General features: G+C 45.5%; 1 protein-coding gene across 1 annotated transcript in view; it reads left to right on the top strand.

Annotated features, from left to right (window-relative positions):
* PLB1 (phospholipase B1) overlaps positions 1-20486 on the top strand; it is a 127238-nt gene that overhangs the window by 11487 nt on the left and 95265 nt on the right. Inside the window, exons 2-6 of the mRNA XM_046661319.1 lie at positions 12674-12735; positions 14013-14076; positions 15285-15343; positions 18741-18781; positions 19366-19409. Coding sequence (XP_046517275.1) covers positions 12674-12735; positions 14013-14076; positions 15285-15343; positions 18741-18781; positions 19366-19409 — 270 coding nt within the window. The remainder of the gene's footprint in view (positions 1-12673; positions 12736-14012; positions 14077-15284; positions 15344-18740; positions 18782-19365; positions 19410-20486) is intronic.

The following is a 20486-nucleotide window of genomic DNA, read 5'->3' as shown; positions in this document are numbered from 1 at the left end:
AGTTTTAAAAAAATTCTCAGCCAATATCTCTTGAAAAATTGCTTCTCCATCATTTCTTTTTCTTCTGGAGTGCCAATTAAATGTTTGTTTGGTTTTCTCACTTTATATACCATGCCTGTTAGCTTCTCTTCCAATTTAACCATCTTTTTGTCTTTCTATGCTGCATTCTAATAATTTATTATGAGACATGTCCTCATTTATCCTTTCATTTGTGTCTCATTTGCTATCAAACCTGATCATTGAAGATTTTGAAAACTGGTTTTACTTTTCAGATTTAATTTATATTTAGTTCTTTACCAAATTTGCAATGTTACTTTTTAAAATAATTTTGTGTTCCTATAAATATCCTCACATTTGTCTTTTATTTTTTAATTAATTTTTTATTGAGGTAACATTGGTTTAAAACATTGTGTAAATTTCACGTGTACACCATTATATTTTGACTTCTGTGTAGACTACATTGTGTTCACCACCAAAAGTCTTGTTGTCATCCATCACTGTAAATATGTGCCCCTTTTACCCCTTTCGCCCTTCCCCTCTCCTCTTCCCCTCTGGTAACTGCAAATCTATTCTCTGTGTCTATGTATTTGTTTGTTGTTGTTGTTTTATCTTCCACATATGAGTGAAATTATACGGTATTTGGCTTTCTGTGTCTGACTTATTCACTTAGCATAATACCCTCAAGGTCTATCCATGTTGTCACAAATGGCAAGATTGCATCATTTTTATAGCTGAGTAGTATTCCACTGTGTGTGTGTGTGTGTGTGTGTGTGTGTGTGTGTGTGTGTGTGTACCATATATACCATACAAATATATATACCACATCTTCTTTATCCATTCATCCATCAGTGGGCATTTAGGCTGTTTCCAAGTCTTGGCTATTGTGAATAATGCTGCAATGAACATAGGGGTGCATATATCTTTCTGAATTTATGTTTTCATGTTCTTTGGATAAATACCCAGAAGTGGAATGGCTGGATCAGATGGTTATTCTATTTTTAACTTTGTGAGGTATCTCCATACTGTTTTCCATAGTAGCTACACCAGTTTACATTCCCACCAGCAGTGTATGAGGGTTCTATTTTCTCCACGTCTTCTCCAACACTTGTTATTTCTTGTCTTTTTAATAGCAGCCATTCTGACAGGCATGAGGTGATATCTCCTTGTGGTTTTGATTTGAATTTTCCTAATAATTAGTGATGTTGAACATCTTTTCATGTGCCTGTTGGCCATCTATATATCTTCTTGGGAAAAATGTCTGTTCAGATCCTCTGCTCTTCTTTCCTTTTTGGTGAGGAAGGTTGCCAATTTTCCTCTTTTTTTTTTTTTTTTTTTTTGGCTTGAGGAAGAGTAGCCATGAGCTAACATCTGTGCCAATCTTCCTCTACTTTGCATGTGGGATGCCTCCACAGCATGGCCGATGAGTGGAGTATGTCCGTGCCTGGGATCCTAACCCATGAACTCAGGCCACTGAAGCAGAGCACACGAAACTCCAACCACTTGGCCACAGGGCTGGGCCCCCTCTGCCCAGTTTTTAATTGGGTTTTTTTGTTGTTGTTGAGTTGTGTAAGTTCTTTATATATTTTGTATATTAACTCCCCATTGGTAGGTTGTCTTTTCATTTTGTTGATGGTTTCCTTTGCCTTGCAGAAGGTTTTTAGTTTGATGTAATCCCATTTGTTTAATTTTTCTTTTCTTTCTCTTCCTGAGGAGATAAGATATTCAAAAAGATACTGTTAAGACCAGCGTCAAAGAACATACTGCCTATGTTTTCTTCTAAGAATTTTATGGTTTCGGGTCTTACTTTCAAGTCTTACATTCAATCCATTTTGAGTTAATTTTTGTGATAGTGTAAGATGATGGTCTACTTCCATTTTTAAACGTAGTAGTTTTATAATTTTTATCTGATAATTTCAGTATCCGAAGTCTTTGATCTGTTTCTGCTCTATTTTTTCCTGCTAATTCTTGCTTCTGGATACCTTGTTTCTTTCTGTGCTCGGCTATTTTCTATTGTGTGCTGCTCAGACTCCTTGAAAAATTATTTGTGAGGTTCTTTGAGGCCTAGGATGAAGACATCTGTCTTCAGAGACTGTATAAATGTCATCCTGTCAGGCACTGGGGACATTACCATTCGAGGATCTCTTCAAACTAGACTCATAGTGTGAGGGTCTCTAGAACAGCCCAGCCCCATGCTAAGCACTGTACACATATAACAACTTCCCTTTAAGAAGGATGCACTATTGTCCCCATTTTACAGATGAGAAAACTGAGACTCAAAAATAACCTGCTCAAGGTCATCCAGCTAATAAGTACAGGAGCCAAAATTCAGTCCTGAGTCTGTGTCTGGAGCCAGGGCCTTCTACTACCACCTGCATTACAGTCGAGCCCAAGGGAGGAAAGAATCACAACTGGGCTTTTATTTACACTTTAAAATGGGCTCAACAAACAACACATATGAAAACAGATTCCTGTTCTGAAAGTTTGGGTTTATAACACTAAAATATCATTATCTCCAAACTGCAATTGGCAAAAGCAAATTGGCAATAAATCACTGTTTCTGAAAAAAAATACCATTTTCGCTAGAATTTGATTTTCCTGGAATGGGTCAGAAGTTCCCCAGGAGGTCGTCATGCTAATGAATGAACACTCGTTGCCTTGGCAATGCTCCCATTCCAGGCCTGTCACTGCAAAGTAAACGTGGGAGCTGGGTGAACTCACTGTGTGAGGAAAAGAATACCTCTGTCAGTGTCAGAACAAGTAAAGTCAGTCAGCGTCTGTTTTACAAGGGCCTAGAGTCCTTCCTGGAGGTGGCCAGTCTGGCCTTCTAGAAATACTGTCTTTCCAAATAAGACTAGAAAGCAATGTTGGAGAACTTCTGGGGGCCCAAGTCCTTCCAGTGATTGACAAGAGAGGGCAGGGAGTTGCTGGAGTCTCATATCTAGTTGCTGGCAGAGCCACCCCTGGAACTCTGGTGGGAGTCTCCCTCATCTACGTCAGATGCTTCAATCCCCATCCCACCCCCACTCCAACTCGCACATGCCTCCAAATTCCTACTCGGAGCCGCAAGCACAGGTATGGGATTTTCTCTGGGGGCTCCGGAGTCCTACTTTCCTGGCATGTCATCTGTACCTTGTAGATTTTTAGGACTTTATTGTCAATCATCATTTTCATCAAGTTGCATTTTTGCTACTGTCAGTTAACTGTCGGAGCACCCTTCTAAGAACCGAGGTGGGCTGAGCCTGCCTGGTAGATAATAAACCAGATGTAAGGAACCCTCTGGGGAAAGAGAACTGATCTGCATAAAATCACTGGAGAAGAATTAAGTACCAAAATACGTGCAAGTAGTTATAAGAAAAGCAATAGGATTCAGAGAACTGAGAGATGAATGTGGGTTGAGAAGTTTCACGCGGGCGGTGAAACTCGATTGAGTGCTGAAGGATGAGTGGGGTTGAGAGAAACACAGAGGAGGCAGGAGGGCATGCAAGGGCAGGGAGCAGCATGCCCACAGGTCAAGTGGGGGCTCCACAAGATGGGTTTGAGGAGCTGGGAGCAGGCCTGCCGGACTGGAGTGCAGGGTTGGTGTTGGGGGAGGTGACGAGTTAGATAAAGTGGAATTTTGAAATCCCCAAACGAGAAGAATAGAGATTATCATAGTGTCTTTTGGTTTACAGAGACTTCTAAAATGATTTAGTCCAAATCTTTTATTTTACATTTACAAAAACTGAACGCTACAGAGGTTAAGCGACTGGCCCATGGTCACCCAGCACGCCTAGAATTTGGGTTTGCTGTGGTGGGAAGTAGGGAGCTATTAAAGATTCTTCAGCAGAGGAGTGGCCTAATACAAGTGGTATTTTGGGCAAGGTGAGTCTGCTAGCTTCAGACATGAAAAGTCATGAGTTGGAAGAGGCAACACACTGGTGAATCAGTGTGCCTCACTCCTAGAAAGAGGCCCAGCAGGGAGTTTGCTGTGCTCTGGGAAGGCCGAGTGCTTTTCTCTTGCCTTAGGTAGCCATTTGCTCTTCATTCTTGCATCTCGGTGAGAAATAGTGGTCCTCAGGCAATGCGCCCTTCTTCATGCCAGAACCTTCCAGTTGTCTCTGGAAGGAAACCTTCCTAATGGGGGAGACTGTGAGGCCTCCACACAGTTCCCTGAGATTCCCCTCCTATTGGAGCTCACTAATCGTTGCTACTGCCCCTATCCAGCTTTAGGGCTCCCTGGTCCCCTTTAAAGTTCTGACCCATGGTGGCCAAGGCAAAGCTGGAGCTGCGAGTGATGGTGGAAGATACTAGTATAAGAGGGATCAGGGCTCTGGCCTGCCATCGCCGAGGTACCACTTGTTCACCTTCATCCTGGGACTCTCTTCTTCAGGTTGTTCCTTCTTGGCTCCGGTTCTGCCTCGATTGTCCCCATGAGGAAGTTGAGGAAAATACAATCTAAAAGCAGAGCATTCCTTGTCTGAGGTCATACAATGAGCCAAGGGCAAAATCTCAAGAAACTTTGAATATGCTCTCTCCTGTTAGGATGCTCCTGAGAGCCTTCTTCCCTCTCTTGGGGCACAGAGTGTATGATGCTTGATATTGGAAGAGCATCGGGATAGAGACAGGAGGGCGCACTGGTCTCTGCTTGGAATGGAATCCGTAATGGGTGCTGGTGTCTCCCTGTGGTCCTCAGCACAGGACATGGAATAGTTAGAGAATGGTAGTTTGGGAATTTCCAAATTGTCTCTGATGATTTTTGTAATCTCATCAGACTAGAAGTTATGTCTACCAAAAGGTCATGATGGTATTAATCCTACAGCATTCATTGGCATTCTGATAATGACTCTAGATTGACTGATGGGTAAGGGCAGCTGGAAACACTAGTCTTGTAGACATGGCAAAAGAATAGGTTTCCATGTGCTGGGAATTCAGCCTATAGAACAATGCACATAACAAGCCTTTTTGTAACTTTCTTCTAAAAAGACTGGTCCCAAGGAAAGCATTCCAGACTAGGTTAAGGAGAATCAAGTTCCACACATGGCTCTTTTAGTAACTTGCTGAGTGGTCTTTGGCAAGTGTGCTAACCTCTGTGGGTCTTAGTTTCCTGAGGTATTAAATGAGATGACCTCAAACATCCGCCCACATGGGCCATTCTAGAATTCTAAGACAAACATTCAGAGGTCAGTCTAGCTACCCCAGAAAAGTTTTCTGGCCCTCAGTGTCACTTTTCACTGACTGTGGCATGTGACTGCCCAGGCATCACACTGACGGGACGCTAACATACACGCTCCTTGGAGCACCAGGAATTCTGGTGCTGGAGCAGCAGCCAGCGTGACTCATGGTTTCTGACTCAGCACCTACAGATAGTCACGTGCAGTGCCTGCTCACAGGTCAACAGCAGCATCCCACAGGCCCTGGGTGTGAATGGGAATGAAGTGCTGCATGAGTGACAGATAAAGCCCCAAAGACTTGCTTACAATCCCCAAGAGCACAGGGGACAAACACCGGCCGACTTGGAGCCTCTCCTTCCCAGCTCACCAGGACCACCCCTGCTGAGTGGATGGCAGTGCTGACACGAGGCCTGCCCTACCCTTGTTGATGTGGTCTGTCTGAGCTGGTGGAAGTCGCCCAGCCTCTCTGAGCCTGTGAAAATGCCAACAGGGTCATAAATCCTGCCTCTAGGTACCCTTTAGAGATGCTGTGAGGATGTTACACTTTTCAAAGAGCCCAAGAATTTAATGCACGCTGAAGAGTGGCCTCAATTCCACATGTGTTGGCCTTGACAGTCCTCCCCACTGCCCAGGGCAAGCTCCTGCCTTTCATCCAGGGAGACAGGTCACCCCTAGCGTGTGCACAGCCCTCTCCTAGTGACACAGCACTTTCCTGTTCTTTGATCCTCACAACAACCCCATCAAGAAGGCAGGGAAGCCAGTCTTATCCCCATTTTATAGATGAAGAAGTCAAGGTTCAGAGAGATTAAGGCTTGATCCAGGTCACAAATGGCTGTCTTTCCTCAGGGCAGGGACAGGGGTGGAAAATTGTGCTCCAGACACAGTATAATTGGAAAAACATAAAGGAAATCTACTAATAGTGCATGAGCTGTTTTGATTTTGCTTTTGAAATCACCCTACCTACCCCTGGCCAGTTGTTAGGCTAACACAGCTGAATTTTCTTGAAGAGTCAGGGCTCTTGACCTCGGAGCATGGAAGCACATGAACATCACTCAAAGGGCTTTTAAAAGCTGCTGGTGCCCAGCATACTCAAGCCCCAGCCCAGCCCAGCCCAAGCAAATCTGAGCGTCTGTGTGTGGGGGCTGGGCAGCAGGTGACGGGTTGAAAGCACTGCTGCAGAAGGTGCTTCCCTAAGGGAGACTTGTGTGTGACCCAACCCAGCCAAGGCCTGATGCTCCGGTGGCCTTTTGTTGATTCCAGGACCCAAGTGGTCACAGCTCTGTCCAACTTGGATGACTAATCTCAGCCAAACCTGTTTCTCACAGTGTGCACAGATGTCTTTCTCCTTCATTCTCATCAGGATGGAAAAATACAGGGTTTTTCTCCCTTACTGAGCTGGGACTTTTTAAGGGAGTTCTCGGCCGTACATGGATCCACGAGCTTGAGGCTAAAACAACCTTCCGAAAGGGAAGAATTCCCCTAGGATCCTGTGGTTGGGGCTTAATCATGCCACAGGTGCTTTGACAATTTCTTCCACAACGCCTTGGGGTGCTGTGGGAATAAGCAAGAATTTTCTTCCCATTTACCTGGGGGGAAGCAGAGAACTGGAATGAGGGCCCAAGTCACTCCCGGAGTCAGTGGCGACAGGACCCAGGGGTCCTAAGTTTTCATCTGGGTCTTCAGGTCTAACTACTTCACATTTAGATTCCAGGCACAGCCTCTTTGTGGTACCCCAAGGCAGTTATCATCAAGTTAAAACCATGAACTTCTGAGCATTTAGTTAGATGAGGAAATCCCAGAATGTTGAGACTGGAAGGATCTGAAAGACGGTCTATGCCGACTACCTCCTTGATGCTGAAATCATAATAGTGTAACTACCAATTACTGCACCCTCACCACGTACATCGGACGCTGTGCTGCGTGTATGAGCACTGAACCCTCACAGCGACTCCATGAGGCAGAGATTATCAACCTCATCTTATTTATTTATTTATTTATTTAAAGATTGGCACCTGAGCTAACATCTGGTGCCAATCTTGTTTTCTTCTTCTTCTTCTCCCCAAAGCCCCCCAGTACATAGTTGTATATTCTAGTTGTAGGTCCTTCTGGTTGTTCAACCTCACTTTATGGGTGAGGAAACAGGGTTGGCAAGATTGATAAGATCAAGAGTGTCCAAAGTCCTAACATCTGCCCAGTGTGTGTGCCACACGGCACCATGATCCTCAGCCTCTGCTTGGACCATCGCCCTGGGCGGCCCTTTCTTGTCTGAGTAGCTCCACTGTTCTACCAAGGGACAACCTGTCTCCACTGTTCCAGTCCTGGTTTGGGGGCCACATGGAAGAAGGCCAGGCCTTCAGATACTGAAGGAGGTTCTCATATACCCCTCAGGTTCTCTTTTCTCATCTTCCCAACTGTGTTTAAATATGATATCTGACTATTTATTGTTTAATGTGTCCTACCTGTTCTATGATCTTTTCTCCTCCTTTTTTGCCTTCTTTTGGATTCCATTTTATTGTTTCAGTTCTACCACCCTGCCCTGCCCAACATTAGCTTGCTGATTATATGCTGTTTGTTATTTTGGCATTAAGATTGTAACATGCATCCTTGACTTACTAAAGTCTAATATAAATCAGTGCTTTTATCACTTCCCACATCAAGGAAAGACCTTCTCAGAACAGTGTAACTCCATTTACTCCAAGTCCATACACACAGCAAGGTGTTACACATATTTTAAACCCCACGCCATATTTTTATTGTTTATATTGGGGTTGGCAAACTTTTTCTGGAAAGGGCCATTTGGTAAATATTTTAGGTTTTGTGGCTCATGTGTTACCTCTATCATGTATTCTTCGTTTGTTCATTTTAATAACCTTTAAAAACGTGAAAACCATTCCTACCTGGAGAGCCATACAAAAATAGGCTGTGGGCTGTTTTATAGAGTCAATATTATTTTGGATTTATCTATATATCTATTCTTTCTCTACTTCACCCTTCTTATATTGCCATGCTTCCATCTGGGGTCATTTCCTTTTAGCATTTTGAATGTGTCACTCCACTGCCTTCTTTGTTTCCCATAATAAGTCAGTCGTTAATCATGATGTTGGTTTCCTGTATGTGAAAAGTTGTTTTTCTCCTGCTGTCTTCAAGATTTTTTCCTTGGCTTTAGAACTACACATAGACACGTCAATTATTATAGTTGATATGTCTAGATAAAATTCTCTTTGTGTTTTCCCTACCTAAAGTTTTGGGGTTTTTTCCTAGCTTCTTTGATCTGTGACTCAATATTTTTCATGAAACATGGGAAGTTTTCAGTCATTATTTCTTCAAATCTTCTTCTGCCTTTTTCTCTCTCTCCTTCTTCGGGACTCATATTACTTGTATGTTTGTATGCTTGGCAGTATCCACAGATCTCTGAGCCTCTGTTTATTTTCCTCCCATCTTTTTCCTCTGGATTTTTCAGGAATGTGCTTTCTATAGCTCTATCTCTAAGTTTACTGATTCTTTTTTCTGCCACCTCAAGTCTGTTCTGAGCTACCCAGCAAATATTCCATTTCAATTATTGTACTTTTCAACTCTGGAATTTCCTTTTTTTAATATGTGTATATATAGCCTCTATTTATTGAAACATTAGTCTTCATGCTTTTCTTTTATTATTTGAACATATATAACAGCTGCTTTGAAGACTTTGCCTGCAAAATCCAACATCTGGACTGACTCAGAACTGGTTTCCATTGACTGCTTTTTTCCTGAGTATGGGACTCACTTTTCAGTCTCACGGCATGTCTAGTAACTTTTGGTTGAAAACTGGACTTGTTTAATAAAATTTAGCAATTCTGAATTCTGTCCTATTTTTCTGAGGGTGGTTGCTTTGTTTTTTAGTAACTTGCCTGCACTTAAACTGTGGAATCTGTCTCTCTCATGGTGTGCAGCCACTGTGGTCTTTGCTCAGTTTTTTAAGTCTTATTTTAATTTTTTTAACCCGGCCTCCTAGGAGTCACCCCTGGATCTGCACAGTTTAGTGATCAGTAGTGATTTGGGCAGAAGATGTGCTCAAACACCGTGAGCCTGTAAGGCTCTGTTGATTGAGCTGTGTGTAGGCTGGGGAATGAACACGAAGTTGCGGCCAATTCTCAACTTTCTCTTAGCTTTAATCTGACATGGGGCTCTTTCCGGTCTTCGCAGCACATGCATAGATTCCCAGTCAGCCAGGAAGATGTAAAGAGCATGCCTCAGCCCTTCTCTTTTCCTGGATTGCCTCATTAAATATCTGATTGGTTCACCTCTCACCCCAACTGGAAACCAAACATCGGGCTAGCAAAGCCGTGGCTATTCCCCATTTATTCCACATTAGTCTACCACTTCTCACTGGTCTATTATCTGTTTTGTTTTTTTCCTCTCTCTTGGTTTTTGATTATTTGGTGTTGTCTCCTGATAATTTTTTTAAATTGAAATCCAGTCATTATATATAAAAAATTTGAGAGATAATTTTATGTTCTGGGATGGTGCCATCTTCCTCCTAAAGGCTTTACTTTTTTGCTTTTGGCAGGCAGCTGGGTTGGGGCAGATCACCTTAACCTAAGCAAGAATCAAACCAATTAAAGCAGGGCTTCAGTCCTTTTAGAAGCTGGTCTGTTTCAAGTTTATCCATGTGCCAAGGGACTAGCTCTTTGAAGTGCCGACTGAAAGCCTGGGATGCTTACCAGGGCCCCTCCTCTTGGATGGGCATGAACTCCAGTATTTTCCTCCAGCTCCATGGAACTGCCTGAAGTCTGCACAGCACATTAGCCTCTTACCTGCTGATTTCTGTTGAACATGATTTGGCAAATGCTTCAAGAGTAAAAACAGCATTGAATGTTGGGCTCACTCTCTTCGCTTCTCTTGTCTCCAGCTCTTGACACCCAAGTTCTTGCTACCTTTAAGGCTCTCAACAGATACACACACACACACACACACACACACACACACACACGTGGAAATGCATAATAGAATGTCTGTAGAATCAAAAATAAGGCCTTGAAGATTCCATAACAGAGGCAGGAAAAGATGTAGGAATCCATTGATAATCTTCAAAAAACAGCCTCTTTTGAGCCCCTTTCAAACCTTTTAGATCTAGAATCAGCAGATAGGAGCTCTCAACCCAGCCCCACCTCTCTAAAGAAAAATTTTAACTTTTGCTGCTATAAAATTATACTAGTAATGACATCCGTATCCCTGGATTGTTTTGATAATGAAACGACGGTACCTTTCATCAAAATTAACATATTTCAACATGTATTTTGTGCAGGCACTGGGCTAGATCTTCTGCTGTATTGATTTTTTAAATGTTATAAACAATATAGAATGCTGAGTATATTTGCTGTCATAAAAATCTTTTTTAAGAAAACTGCTATTTAAAGCAGGGGACCAAAGGCTTTCTTTGAGGAGCAATCTTATATTTCTCCCAGGCTTGGAGCCTGGAGGACTAGATGACATTTCTCAAAGATGAGGGGACAGTTGGCACCCAGCAGCTGTGTTCCTCTACCTGTGAAGGTCCCAGCAAAGCCCCATGAGGAGCTATGGCAGCTGCAGCCAGCCTGGGAATCTAGAAGTCAATCTCAGGCATTCTTGGGGCTGAGGGCTATTGAGAGACGCCATCCTCCTATTTCACCCTGATGACCTCTTCGGTACCAGTCTAGATCAGGGACTGGCTGGTAAACTATCGCCCGTGGGCCATATCCAGACTGCCACCTGTTTTTGCATGATCTGTAAGCTAAGAATGATTTTTGCATTTTTAGATTCAGTTTTTTATGTGCATGTCCAGTTGTTCCAGCGCTATTTGTTGAAAAGACTGTCTTTTCTTCATTGTATTGCCTTTGCTCTTTTGTTAAAGAATATACCATAATAGCATCAAATCTCTGCCCTGGTGATTCACCCACCCCACCACTCTCAGAGTGACAATCATCTTAGAACACATCCTAATGCTCGTCTCTTCAAAGATGGGTCATGGCTCCCTGTTGGTCATGGGATAGCCTGGCATTTGCAGCCCCGCAGCCCAGCTGCTGTCTGTTCATGCAGCCTCATCTACCTTGCCCAACCCTCCCTGCCCTCCAGTTACAAACCCTGTGCCCCAGCCTTTTTCAGTGTTCCTTCTTGTCCACACCTCTGCACCTTCCCATCATGTGGCTCTTTCTGCCCAGAAAGCTTTCTGCTGGGAATTTCAGAAGGGTCGCTGAGGTCTGGAGGAGGTCACAGCCATCATTCCTGTTATGAGCTCCAACCTGGAAATCAGTGCCTGATCTCGCAGTGGGTATGAAATGGAAATATATTCTTGCTCGTCCTGAAATGCCCAATAAATTCTTTTCCGGGTCAACAAGTAAAGCTGCCAAAGAAGGCAGGGGTAGAAGAGAAATCAAGCCTCCCTTTGCATTGCCTAATGCCGTTTGGGGGTTCTCGAATGGTGTGCCCTTACAAGGAGTGTGCACCTGGGCAGAGAACTGGGCAGGGAGAAGCCAGAGGAAGGCAGGGACTCGGATCTCTGATTACATATCAGTCTCATCAATGTGTCATGAAGCTGTTGAAGTAAGCATCAAGATTACGTAACAATATGAAAAATGCTTACAGTACAACATTAAAGGGAGCTCACAGGATACACAATTGCATCCACATTGATTCAACTGAACCAGAAGTGTGTCGCATCAGAGCCTGGTGGTGGACATGAGACTGTGAACAACGTGAACAAATGAAACCGCTTTGGGTTGTAGGGGTAATGGCACTGTGGGCAATTTTTTGGTTCTTTATTTAGAGTGCTGTTAATTGTACTACGGTATTATTTGTATATTTAAAAGGCCAAATGTGTTATGGGAAAACTCATTGACTTGGACACTTAAAATGAGTCTATTTTGTCATATGTAAATTATATTTTTAAAAAGTAAAAAAATTTAAATGTTTTAAAAGTGGACCTAAAGTAAGCTGGACGAGGATAGTATCTTTGTGGTCTCTCTACCTGCCTCCTCTTCCTCTTCGCCTGCATTCAGGGAGACCCCTCAACACAATCCCTGTCCAGCTATTGTGAATGGTCGCGGCTGCCGGAAATCCAATGATTAGCTCTTCTCCTAAGCTCACATCACCCTTCAGACTATCCTGGAACGTCCTGTGTCTTCACCGCTTTGTCCTGCCTTGCCAAACAACAACAGCTCTTTGTCCAACATTACCTTCCTCAAGAGTTCTGCCTTTTGCTAAGGAAACAGTAAAGGAATCTATGACAACGTTCCTATGCATGATATAGGGTTATTGCTGACCCCTCCCAGATAACACTTTTGCTTCTGAACCTGGGGATTCTGCCCTAATTGGCTGCATTAATGGAAGCACAGTGTCCCAAACAATGGAGGTGATAGTTGGAAGAATAGAATTTGGGCTTTCCTAACACAAAGGATGTTACTGAGCTGGGCATATAGGTAGGGCTGGGAGGAAGGGCATGAAAGCTACAAATCTGGGTGGGCGTTAATTCCAGCTAAATAACCTGAACTATTTTTGCTTTCTTTTAGGGACCACCCAGGCCCATACTTCTCCTGGAGAAAACACATTGGAAGAGCAGTTATGGCCAGAGGTGAGGATTTTGCCCTCATGGGAGGAAGTGGGATTCTCTTCTAGTGGGTAAATTCAAGTCTTGATGCAAGTTGGCAGGTCCCTCCCTGAGGCCTTGAGGGAATGGTCTGAATGAACAGCTTCCCCCAGGGACTGTCGGCTGCCTGGCAGGGCAGAGACAGCATAACCGTGTCTCCTGAAATTTGGGGCTCATCATCCCTGCAGACCGAGCGGGCGGTTCCCAGAAGTGTCCCAAGAGAGTTATAAATGGGCTTATTATCTCTGTGAACCTTGAAGCAGATGCCGTGAGTTATCTGAAGGCATCTGGATGAGGTCTTCCCAGAACATCCACAAGATAAGAGTTGAGAGTAAATGCTTTATCTCTGTCTGCAATCGGTAATTCAAGAGAAATTAACTTGTGTCTTCTTATGATGGCGAACGTGGTCAGGCTCCTGATTTACTGCACATTTTCCCCTGTTGGAGCATTTCCCCTTCCACTCTCAATTCTGGGGAGAAAACATGTGATCTCCCTTCCCAAAGCCTTCCATGTGGTTCACAGAAGCAGAGGCTGCTCTGGACTCACGAGCATCTGAGGTGGCCCGAGTAGTCTTGAGGACCAGGCACTGCTCACCCAGTCCCTCCTCTGCTGCTGTCAGCCCCTCTGGGCTTAGGGCACACCCATCTAGTGGAGATGTGAGTCTCCCACTTTCAAGTTTGCCCAGCTTCCAGCAGCAAATAAACGTAATGCCTCATACACCTGCTTTTGTGTAAATAATCAAATTAAAAGAGAGGAGGTAGGTAATACAAAAAATATAACAGCATAGAATGGACTTTTTAATTTTTTTAGTCTATATATACTGAGTCTCTTCTCAATAATTTCTTTTTTTATTGTGGTAAAATACACATACAATTTACCATTTTAGCCATTTTTGAGTGTACAATCCAATCACGTTAAGTACACTCACAATGTTGTGCAACCATCACCACTATCTATATCCAGAATTTTTTCATTATCCCAACAATTGGTTTTTATTCTTCTTTTTTATTTTCCCTCCTTCTCCACCCCACTGTTTTGGGGCATCCTTACTTGCAACCTGCTAAAATCGTTGTCAACAGACACATGTCCCTTTTTACCAGGTGACTTGGGTAGGGTTAGAAGAACGTGATTAGCACAATTGTTATTTCTGGATTTCGAACCTAGATAGAACAAGTACAGGGTCATTTCTACACCAAGCTTTCAAGATCTGCAATATTTCCATACAAGGCAGTTGATGTTTCTGATGTTTGGTTTCGTTGCAGACCCTGAAGAATGTTCTGTTATGCAACCCAAAGAAGTCAGGATCCAGTGTGCCTTCTAAGTCAGGTATATGACCCTGAGCCATGAACCAGGAAGGCCAGCATCTTCTCTCTGATGTGACTGGCAGAGGCTCCAACCCTACTCCTCTTGCACCTTTTGGCCACTCAAGTCCTGCCTCTTCCTCATCTTTACTCCTTCACGCCTCCTCCTTTTCCCCCTCGGTTATTTCTATGGAGGGACACAGCCCAACACAGCACTCCGAGATAAAACCAACATGGCCCCACAGTGACTTGCCTGGGTGAAGGTGACCTCTGGGAGCTCACCTTGAGGCGGGCGGACAATGTCACAGAAGTTGTGGGTTGGTCCCCCACATGCTTTCCCCGATCCTGTAATGTAGCCACAGTGGCTGCTCTAGACATTTTTTTCCTATAATGGGCTAGATTTGTCTAGTCCGTTGATGCCATGAATGTTGCTGTTGAGCTGGTCCTTTTCTCAGGCTTTATCCCATTAAGTGACGGCGTTGCAGACTGTGTCTAATGGCTTTGTTTATGTTTGCATTGCACCAACCAGGCTCTCCAGCTAAGCGTGCTCTTCTTACTATTCTGTTCTGTAAAGAGTGTAGGTGGAAAAAGAAATTGATGTGCTTCTTAGGAAATACCTTCTTTAAGAGGTTTACCTATAATGCCCCCATAGCACGACCAGGGAGGCTGTCAGTGGTTTCTAGGGAGACTTCATTCTAAAGATACTGGTGGCCTGGGGGGGTGATGGAGGCTTTCTGGTGACTATTTGCATACGATTTGCATCTGATGTTTGTGTGTGTTCACTGGCTTTGAGTGCTGTTCTCTGCGAATCTTCATACCAACATGATCCCTTTTATACCCAGGTGGCTTTCATTTTAATTTGTTGCCCTCTTACTTATTAATAGTGGCCCAGAAATGGAGAGCCAAGGGACAGAGGGAAGTGAAAGGCAGAAAGAGGGCAAGTGAGAGGGAAAACAAGGTCCATGAGTGACCTTCCATGGGCCACCCGTTTGGAGATTGTGAGTCCAGTTAACACTGTGCCCTCCGGAGAGGAGGGAGCCTCTTTTGGGTGGGGTTCCGAGAGCTCCCAGCAACTGCCTGGTCTTCAGCTTTCCACTCCCGTGGCTGACAGACTCAACCTCAGCAGCTGAGTCAGGCTGGGGGATGTGGGTCTGCCCTTCCCATTTGGCGTCCTCGGCCCACACCATAGGGAATATAGATCTAACCGTCTTCCATGCGTTCTTGTCTCCACAGTCCACTCTCTGAGACCTTCTGATATTAAATTTGTGGCAGCCATTGGCGATGTGGAAACTGTGAGTATTTCAAAGAGATGGAGGTGGGAGGCACAGTGACCCTCTGAATGAGTGCCTAGTGACCAGGCAGAATGTTTCATTTGGGGAGAGAAGAACATTCTCTGAATGGGAGAAATCCTAAAATCTAGGGGATTCTGGGTCCTTTTTTTTTTTTAATCAAATGAATGCCTCTCTTTATATTAGCGTGAGGAAGTTTTTGGAGTTTCTCATTAATAAATTAAACCCATTGATAAATTAAGTCAAAGATCACATAGAATTTTAAAAATAATCTCTTAAACTCTCTATTTATGAGATAAAGAAAAAATGCCCTTACTCACACGGTAAATTTTTAAAAATACACCCATCTTTGCTAATAAATTTTAATTGGTATATTTTATATGGTTAGGTAAAGGAGAAAGAAAGCGATAAGAAGAGAAAGAGGGAAAGAGAGAGGGATGAGCAGAAAGTGAGGCATCTGGAGAGAAGAGGGTTGGAGAGCAGAGCAGAATGCCACTGTGATTCCCTGATCAGCCCTGGCTTCCCACCATCCTGCCTGGCCTTGTCTTAGTAAAGATCTGCAGCCAGCTGCCCCCGAGTCCCAGCTGAACAGAACACTTACCGGGCTCTGCCCCCGAGCCCTGCTGTACCTCCCCTACCTAAACCGGTCTATCCCCTCCCCGCAGTGTGCTCTTCCCCACCCCCCACGTCTCCTTCCCACTGTCCCTCCGCATCCCAGCTGCAGTCTGTACTCCCTGCACCCTCAGCCCCTTCCCCTGGGCCCAGCCTGCCACCTCACCGCAACCCCAGCCCACCATCCCATGCACAGTGCCAGTCGTATGTGAAGTGCGAGCTTCAGATGAGAAAACTGACCTCGGGCACAGAGAAATCTGGCAGGCGGGGCTTCCCACCCTTGTCTTATTCTACCTGTGCTGGGGGTGGTAAAACTGCACGTGTGCTGTCTGTGCGTGCTGATGAGGGTGAAGGTGGAGGTTTCCTAGTGGGAGAGATGTGAAGGGGGAGATGGGAATAAATGAGAAAGGAGGTTTCATGTCACCGGGAGCACGTTGACTTTGCTGAGCCCGTGTGTCTCTGCGTGCTGATTGTTACATTCCAGGGCCCGGAACGTGTGGCACTCGCTGGAGAACTCGCATTCTTCCACCTTGGGGGGGAAATTCGCGGCAGGGAAACCTCCACCCCCAGTCAGGTTTCTAAAGTTAAACGAATCAATGACTCCCACTCTGGTCCCAGCTCTGAACGAGCTCTCTCGCTCATGAATTATTCAGGCCCACAGCTCCTGCCTGTCACTCAGCTCCCCTTTTCTCCTGCGTGAGCCTGAGGCCCACGGCACAGAACACAGCTCCAGTCCATGCTGGTGTCCCGGCCCCAGAATCGCACTCATTGCCGACAGGCACCTTCGCCTTCAGGATCCATCCTGGAGGCACGGTTCCTCGGAGGCCGCCTTCCTCTGTCCCCCCAGAGACGGCTGTCAGGAACTTCGCCTGGCAGATTAGAAACATCAGGCCAAGGAAAAATAATGGAAGATGGTGAATTTAAAAAGAAAAAAGTCTATAATGCGGATGTCTTACCTTGAGTTCCTGCAGCTTTCTGTAAAGAAGGCACAGTCACTTGTGACTATAAGGAACACTTGTTTAATTGCTCTGGACTCCCTTTTCCTCAGAGAACTTTAAAGATCAGGTTTGTAAATGTTCATAAAAATTATTTCCAAACTAACACACGTGATGCATGTTCAATATAAGAAAAAATCAAAATACATATATACAGTATAAAAAATTAAAGATGTCCTTCACATCTCTGATTCTCCTGCCTCAGCACACACACACACTCCAATATGTAGGGTGAGAGAGAGTGTGTGTGCATACATATATGAAACCTAAATAGGGTCATTTTGCAATAGACTATCTGTGACTTGTTTTATGGGGGTTTTTTTGCTTAACTAAGAGTCACAGACATTTTCCATGCCAGGGAGTTTACAATCCACTATATCAAATTCCTTGAAGGCAGGGCCTGTGTCTTATTCAGCTTTGTGTCTCCAGCGCCACAGAACATTCAGGCCATGAAAAGTGTGGAAAGAAAATGGCTGGCAGCAGGCAAAATGGAGAGCTAGGAGTTTGCTGGGTTTGTCCCAGCCTTCCCTTTCTGTGACTTCTCCCTGAGCTCTTCCCCGCACCTCCCCACCTTGTTGTTCTTGTTCTCTCCCCCTACGCCACCTCCCCACCCCACATCGGGCTTGTTCTGAGGAAGGGCTCTGCCTTCCGTCAGATCTCCTTTGGTTGGGCACAGGCTGTTCACCTCGTTGCCGCCCCAGGAGGCCGGCTGCCCTCATGACTTCACCTGTCTTGTGTCTTTGTTGGTGATCCCTGACTTGCATTTTAGTATGGTATTTTGCTTAACTTGTTACCCCTCCCTGGAAATTTTGCCTTTCAAACTCCCTCTCATTGAGGAGTAAAGGACTCCATCCCAGTCAGAGGAAAGTCACGGTCAGCCTGCTCTCCCCAGAGGGCACCAGAGGAGTGACCGAGTTTTAAAGACTGGTTGTCCTTTGAGCTGGGTGGTTAAGACTAAGCAGGCTCTTTAAAGGGAAGCAGCAGCAGGCAGGGTGTAGGGAGGGAGGGCACAGCTGTCACCTGTCACCACTGCACCTGGAGACTCCATCTTCTAGGATTTGTGAGAGAGAGAATTTGTGTCAGAACCGGTGAAAATAATACTACTGACAACAGTTAATAGGTATTGGACGCTCTCTGTGTCCTGGGCACGACTCCAAGCATCCCTAGGACCATGCAAAGGACGCGATTCCCAGGAGGGTGACCACGTCTCACCCCCAGCCCTAAACCAGGGAACAGAGAGCGTCCTGTGTTGTCCAGCATTTTGCCAAGAGGAAAATCAGAAACTTATTTTGTTCATTCAAAAGATATTTGTTGAACAAATATTTATCGAGTCCTTATGATGTGTCGAGCACTGTCCTATGTCCAAGGAACACAGGCAAGAGCAAAACAGAAATTCTGCCCTCATGGCATTTCCATTCTAGACGGGAGAAACAGACAATAAACAAAATAAATTTTAGATTACGGAAGGTCACAACAAAACTATCTCTTTTGCTTCTAAGTAGAATGTTAATAAGGTTTCAAGATGCGTTTAAATATAAGTCTCTTGCCCCTGCTTTCTGTTCTGGAAAACGTTCACGTTTTCTGTTGATCTGAGTTCCCACCAGCACACTGCCGAGGAAGTCTGGCATTCTTGCCTCCCTGCAGAGCTGACGCGGGCAGGTGTGGCCTTTCTCTGCATCCGCAGGGCCCCTGTTATTGGAGGGAGGGGGTGTCTGACGGGCAGCTGGCGTCTCCCCAGGGTAGCCTCTGCCGCCTTCTCTGGCTGGGTTGTTCACACTTCGTATCTTTTTCAGCCTCCAGACTCAGGGACAGTCGACGTGGAGAAGCAAAAATGGTAACTATTCTAGAACCACAGAGCCATAGAGCCAAGAGGAGCCTCAGAGATGATCTTTCATCTCCGTATTTCATTGATGGGGGAACCTGAGGGCCAGGGAGTCAATGCCTTACTCCAGGCTCCCTTAGAACATGTGGCAGAGCGGGGACAAGAACCCAGCCTCCTGCCTCCCCATCCAACCCTCCCTGTGCCTCTGAATGCCCCTGGCTCCTCTGGGTGAATGAGAAGAAAAGTGGGAAAGGCCAAATGCGGCATTCCTGTTCCCGCCACCAGTCTCCTTGCTCTGCTCTGGAGGAAGCGCACGGGGTTGGACCAGGAGCAGGCCCCTTCTACACCGGGGCCTGCATCCCCTTCCCGCTTTGGACCAGAGTGGAAAAGTGGGGAGGAGGATCCAGACGGAGCTGTTCACCTCATTTTGGTGATTTCATTGCCATCTAAGTTGTGTCTCTGGCTCCAAGAAGGATAATTCCAGAACCAGAGCAAGGCTGAGCCTAAGCTTGTTATGAATAGACCTCAGGCAGCAGAGGGAAAGGGTTGGTGGGCGACAAATGCAGCCTGACGCTCCTGTTTGCTTCTGCTCACAGGACTGACAAACTGCCACAGCAGGCGTGCTTAGGAGTGGTGACAGGTGAGTTCTGTGCATTTGTGGTCAGATTCCGGATTATTCCTGTCCCTCCCGACACAGCAGCCTTTGGGTTAATGAAGAGAATGACCCTGTTGACCCCTTCCTCACAGAGCCTGAGGAGAAAGGGGAGGCATTCTGAGAGGACAGACAGGGGGCCAGGGTGTGAAAAGTTGGACACTTCAAAGGAGAAGGTGAGAAATGTGCCCGAGGGTCTCTGAGCAGAGAAGCCAGGAGGCATTGGGTTAGGTTAGGGGCCATGGGAGAGGGGTCAGGGGTGGCTGGGCCGGAGTCCTGAGGCTCCTGCTCCCCCAGGACCCCGGGCAGGACTTGAAGCACTTTATGTGGGGAAACTGTGCACCCTTCACTCCCCCAACGCCCTCAAGGAGAAGACCCAGGTCTGGTTTTCAGCCCGCTTCATTTTGCAATAACTCCCTTGCTTATGAAAGAAACATATCAATTGGGTTCAGGAAAATGAAAATCAATTGTAATCCTACTATCTAGAGATAATCATCGTTAATATTTTGGCCTTTGTATGTGTGAGTTTGCTTATGAATATGCTATCTGTCGCTTTCTTTTCTTCGTTTACTATCAGACATACCCTGTGACTCTGTTAAGTAATCCCAAAACCCCCGTGGCCCTTAACGCCGGCCGAATTAGCCTAGTGGGATGGTAGAGTTGCCTATGCTTGGTGCTCACAAGTCAAGAACAAGGAAATCACCTTTCACTCCATAATTAGAGCGAGAAGACTCAGACCTCAATGCCATGCTCTGCTGAGCTGACATTCCCGCTGAGACTAGTAAGTGAGGTGGCTAGGGCCCTGTCAGTTTAGCCACTGATTTCACCAAGGGCCTGGGCACAATTAGGCTCCCCACAAGAACAGGGATGCATAAGATGCTGCCCCTGCCTTTAGCCCTTGCCACCCAGCAGTGGGGCTTGAGGCCTGGTACACAGCCCTCCAGGATCTGATTGACAGGTGAGGGAGTCCCCTTGCAAAGGGTCAGTCAAAGGGTTCTGAAAGAGGAGGCCCCTACTGACTGAGTGACTCACGGTCACAGCTCTGCCCAGCCTTGGCCCTGTTTA

The sequence above is a fragment of the Equus quagga genome, chromosome 5 (genome assembly GCF_021613505.1).
Source record: "Equus quagga isolate Etosha38 chromosome 5, UCLA_HA_Equagga_1.0, whole genome shotgun sequence".
Lineage (NCBI taxonomy): Eukaryota > Metazoa > Chordata > Mammalia > Perissodactyla > Equidae > Equus > Equus quagga.
This window is presented reverse-complemented; position numbering and strand designations above follow the sequence as displayed.